This window comes from Gracilinanus agilis, chromosome 3 (genome assembly GCF_016433145.1).
Source record: "Gracilinanus agilis isolate LMUSP501 chromosome 3, AgileGrace, whole genome shotgun sequence".
NCBI classification, from domain to species: Eukaryota; Metazoa; Chordata; class Mammalia; order Didelphimorphia; family Didelphidae; genus Gracilinanus; species Gracilinanus agilis.
The window spans coordinates 86656040-86661436 of record NC_058132.1 but is presented as its reverse complement, the minus strand read 5'-3'; the positions used below and the strand labels follow the sequence as shown (position 1 = coordinate 86661436).

General features: G+C 36.1%; 1 protein-coding gene across 1 annotated transcript; it reads right to left on the bottom strand.

The window, feature by feature from the left end:
• Positions 1 to 4437: 4437 nt before the first annotated feature.
• Positions 4438 to 5397, bottom strand: LOC123239353 (olfactory receptor 52A1-like). The gene has a single exon (XM_044666627.1). The coding sequence runs from the start codon at positions 5395 to 5397 to the stop codon at positions 4438 to 4440; it is 960 nt and encodes a 319-aa protein (XP_044522562.1).

The following is a 5397-nucleotide window of genomic DNA, read 5'->3' as shown; positions in this document are numbered from 1 at the left end:
GAATGGCCTGGGATTCGATAGATGACCTTTGCATCTTTGATGTCTAGCCCAGCTTCATCATTTCCTAATGCTTACTTCAGCCACCTTAATGAATGTTGGAACACATTGTCCTAATCCATTCGTTCACAAGAAGAAGTCTTCACGTGCTTGGAGCTGACATCCCTCTCTTTCAATAATGGGTTTGAAGCCTGTTGGTTACCCTCAACCTGGTTTAGCCCATCAGCCAAAATGGTTTTATTGGGGTGTAACCACTGCACACACCATAGCTTCTTTGAGTCACAGGTGAGAATTGAATGAAAGATCAACACCAAAGATGCATGGGCAACCCTAAAAGAGGCTAAGCAAGCCTCCACACCAGAGGTGTTAGTCCTCCCTGAACACCCCCATATACCTCAAGTCTTCAATGATTATATGACCACTTGTCAAGTTTGTGATAGAAAGAATTCGAATTCAGTTACCATTTGGATTAGGTAGTCTCTGAATTCTATATGACATGCTAAACTGAACAAAAACACATTTTAGATAGTGCTAGAATAGCAAAAACAAAACATGTTGGGGAATATTTTTCCCATTAATCTTTCAGATTAAAATTTGACATATGAGGTATTAACACAGATTTAAAAGAAAGACTCATTTCCCAAAAGAAGAATAGTTTAAAAACAAACTGGTAGTTTTCAAAGTAAAATATCACCAATAATCATTTGAAAAATTGTTTAAATTCTCTAACGACCAGAGTTAAATAACTCAAAGCATTCTTCAAGTACCTCAGGGATATACTGGCAAATGTTTTAATAACCAGCATGGCACATTTTGAAGTTTAATCTTTATTATTAATATTTTCTCCATCACTTATTTAATTCTAGACAATCAATAAAAAATGAATCATACCCTGTTTTGTAGTGTTTGATTATTTCTGAAATGTAAGTGCTCACACCGGCTAACTCTACGACATTATAACCATCATGCTGAGAAAGTTTAAAATAATAAAATTCAGTATTGCTGTGTATACAGAAATTGGCACTCATTGTGGGTGAAGCTATAAACTGATGAGTTGTTTTTTTGTTGTTTTTTTTTTTGGAAAGCACTTGTCACACCTGACAAAAGCTACAAAATTATTCATATCCTTTGACAAGGGAAGAAAAATAATAGACAGGTCAAAAATATTCATGACACCATCATTCATTTTTTAAAACTGTTAATAGCAACCGATTGGTCCTACTTTTGAAGGACAACTAAATATTGGAGTGAATAAAGATAAAGAAATACTAATGTGTCATAATGGATAACAATTCAAATAAGAAGAATTATAACAAGACTTATATGAAATGATACATAGTGAAGAAAGTAAAATAATCACAATCTGCACACCAATTCTTACTATGCACAAAATAATAGGGGAAAAAAGAAAAAAAATACCAAAAAGAAATAATTCAAAAGAAGACAGAACCCAACTAAGTTGTTACCATCTTTATTTATTATAAGATTTTTTAAACTATAAATTAAAATCTCATATATAATCTTTTCTTTTTAGAAATGGATTGTTTATTTGGAGGTTTATTTTTTGAAGGTTTCTAAATTCGTGATTTTTTAAAAAGCTTTATAATCAGATCTGGGGACAATTTGTAACTATAATAATTGTATTTATATAATGCTTTAAATTTTTCAAAGTGCTTTATGAACATTAGCTTATTTTATGTGGACAACAACTCTGGGAGGGAGGTGGTGTTATTATCCTCATTTTAGAAATGAGAAACCTAAAGCACATGAAAGTTGTGATGTTCCTAGAATCACAAAGGTAATAAGTATGTCAGGCTTGATTTGAAGTTAAGTCTTCCTGATTCCAGTTCCAGTGTTATATCCATTATATGACCTAGGTGCCTAAAGACTGTGGTTAGATATAATAACAATACTAATAATAAAAGCAACATTTATATAGCACATTAAAGTTTACAAAGCATTTTGCAAACACCTCATTTGATCCAGGAAACCGGATGCTTTAAAAAATTTTTATTGTATTTTTCTCTCCCAGATTACATGTAGACTCAATTTTTATAATAATTTTCTGACATTTTGCAATCCATGTTCTCCCTCTCTCCTACTTCTCCCCTCCCCAAGACAGCAAGTAATATAAGATAGATTAGACATGTGCTATCATGCAATACATATTTATATTCAAAATGCTATGAAAGACATATGTCACTTACACACAAAAAAAAATCTTGAAGGAAAGATAGATACTATTATTCCCATTTTACAGGTGAGAAAACTGAGGCAAAAGGAGTTAAATTATTTACCCAGGGTCTCCTAACTATAAATGAACTCAGATCTTCCAAATTCCAGGTCCAGCTAGCCAATGTTCTATCCAGTTGAATTTTAAGGGTATTTGGGGGGGGGGTATTTCCCTAACTATGCTACATGTATAATCTTTAATATAATCTTTCCTAAGATTCTTATGTTTAGTCAGTTATTTTTATTTCAATAGGTTAATCTTAATTTAAATAGTTTAATATCATTTTGCCTTTCTGTGTCTCCAAGCAGCTTTCTAAGACTATAAGTTATAGCTGAATTGCCATTTGAGTCAGAGAAAAGCATTTCCACATCATAGGATACTGATACTGAGTCAATTATAGAAATGGACAAGAAAAAAAATGTTATTTCTCTATTTATCATTCTAATGATGAGCTTGGATCTGATTTTAATGTGAAGAGAACAAGTCAAATTACATTTGGAAAATTGAATAGTGATCCCAAGCAGCTCCCATCTTTTGCTTGGTTAAAATGTGGAAGATTTTTCTTCAAGTATAGTTTTAAACTTTATCATTTCTGAGATTTCTCATAGATTTGACATTCTAAGATTGTGTCCAATATGATGAGAAAATGGAATGTTGAATCTTCGTTTACGTTAGTAGTATTTGTCGAATGGCCCCCAACCATCCTACTTCTACAAGAGACAGGAAATCATGAATAATCATGGCTATTACTTGAGACAAGAAGCTCTAAACTGGGTTTTTCACCTTTCAACAATTCTAATTCCAATTCTGATGAAGAATGTTTAAACTATGAAGCAGCATGACTTATATACTCAACTTGGATCAAGTCTAGATCCACAGAGACATGTTGGATTACCATAAAGCCTGACAATAAATCACCAAATATTCAGTCTCTAAAGAATTGGTTTCAATACCTACCACCTCAACACTACAAGAAATGTTTTGGATTTTAATGGATTTTACTAAGAAATGTCCTTATTAACAGATTTGATTTGCATACCATTTTTTCAAAGGATAGGAGAAAGGAAAAGCTTTGAATTGAATTGTCAGGTTCAAGATAATCACTTTTATGCCTTTCCTTTCATGATAGCCCCATAAGCTCAAGAGAGAAGTGAACACTGGCCATGCTGCATTATTATACACATCCCATTCATTATACTCTCATACCTGCTGTTGTCTAATATTGTAAGAAGGGCTTCAGGCTGGGCGGAGCAGTGAGGAACACTGGATGATGAGTGTGAAAAGGCAGCAGCAGCAAAAGCAGGTGACTGGTGGGCTGGCAGGCTAGTGGCTGCAGTGGCCAAGATGGGGTGAAAACAGGAAACTCCAGCACTCAGCTCTCAGGCAAACTTACTAACTATGCTGGAAATCTATTTTTTTTTTAAATTTGAAGATTCTATCCCTTTGTGGTTGCCAAAAATGTGGAGATTAAAATTAATATGCAAAATACTAAATATTATATTTATGAATACTTTATTAAATATAAACTAACATAGACCAAACTAAAAGGTTACTAACAAGCCCACTCCCAGGAACACAAAAAAGCAAGAGGGAGGAGTTACAGCCAAATATAAAACAATAAGGTAACCACGCAAACATGAAGGTGCAGGAGAGATTAAAGGGGATTTTGGGAAAACTAAGGGACTTATGGGGGATGAAACCCAAGGTTCAAAATCTCCATTTATACAATATGATGGATTCACTCATAGATAGACTGAATGTCAAATATACTGTCTCTGGAGTTTCTCTTCTTATTTCTATTCTTTAAGCAGATGCTACTCCAAAATGCTCATCACCTTTCATTCTGCCTCATTTATCACCACTCTCCTGCTATGTTGGTTTTAGATTTCTTTGCCCTTTTGAGAGAATTTATTTCTACACTCAAGATTTTTGATTTGACAACTTTCTAATTCTAAACTCATGACTCTGCAAAATTTCTAAGTGTTTTTTGTGTCCCTCAATTAGTCAGGTGGTCATAGTCCTTAAAACTATAAAAACCCAATGTTGTGGGATTAAAGAAGTTGTTCTTTCATTGGTCTGTCAGAATATCATTCAGAATCCATATTATTTAGAGATTTGTTTCTAGGAATAGGCATAGAAAAATTCTTCCAGGGACAAAGATCAAATGCCTATTCATTTCATAGGTGATTTCCTATCACATAAATGAGTCAAGATTTAGGCTTTTGTCTCTGAAGGGAAAACATGGTGATCACACGAATTCGAATCTCCTTGGTCTTCACTCCATAGACAATGGGGTTCACCACAGGTGGTACCAAGAGGTAAATGTTGGCCAGCAAGATGTGGACATAAGGAGCCACGTGGTGGCCATATCGGTGAGCTAGGAAGGAGAAGAGGGCCAGTGAATAGCTGAGGACAATAATGGTAATGTGGGCTGTGCACGTATTGACTGCTTTGACCCTGGCCTCCTTCCCTGGCAGCCTCATGACAGCCCTGAAGATGAGAATGTAGGAGGTAGAAATGAAGGAAATGTCACACCAACACAAAGTCATGATAACGGCCAAACCATAGAACTTGTTGGCTCGAGTGTCGCCCGCAGCCAGTTTCACCACTGCCATGTGTTCACAGTAAGAATGAGCTATCACTGTGGAGCGGAAAGATGTTAGCCTCACTTTGATAAGGATGGGACAGATGGAGACGAGAAGCACAGCCCTCATAACCACCATTCCTGCAATCCCCAGAAGGACTTGGGGCGTCAGGATAGCTGTGTACCTTAAGGGACGGCATATGGCCACATAGCGATCCAGGGCCATGGCTACCAGGATCCCAGTTTCGAACCCTGCCAGGACATGCACAAAAAACATTTGGGTCAGACAGATATTGAATTCAATCTCTTTGAGGTCAAACCAGAGAATGGCCAAAGTTTTAGGAAATAAGACAGGGAAAATACCAAGGTCATTGATGGCTAACATGGCCAGGAGAAGGTACATGGGTTGGTGGAGTGATGGGTCCCTCCAGATGACAGACAAGATGGTGCAGTTTCCCATGAGAGCAAGGAGGATCATGATGCAAAATGGAATCCCTATCCAGTGCTGCACAGACTCCAGACCAGGGACTCCAAGCAGGGTGAAATATTGGGGGTTAACAAAGGTGACATTGGAGTTTTTCAT

Bases quoted from the DNA above. Each gene is read 5' to 3' on its own strand.
- LOC123239353 (XM_044666627.1), bottom strand. From the start codon at position 5,397: ATGAAAAACTCCAATGTCACCTTTGTTAACCCCCAATATTTCACCCTG.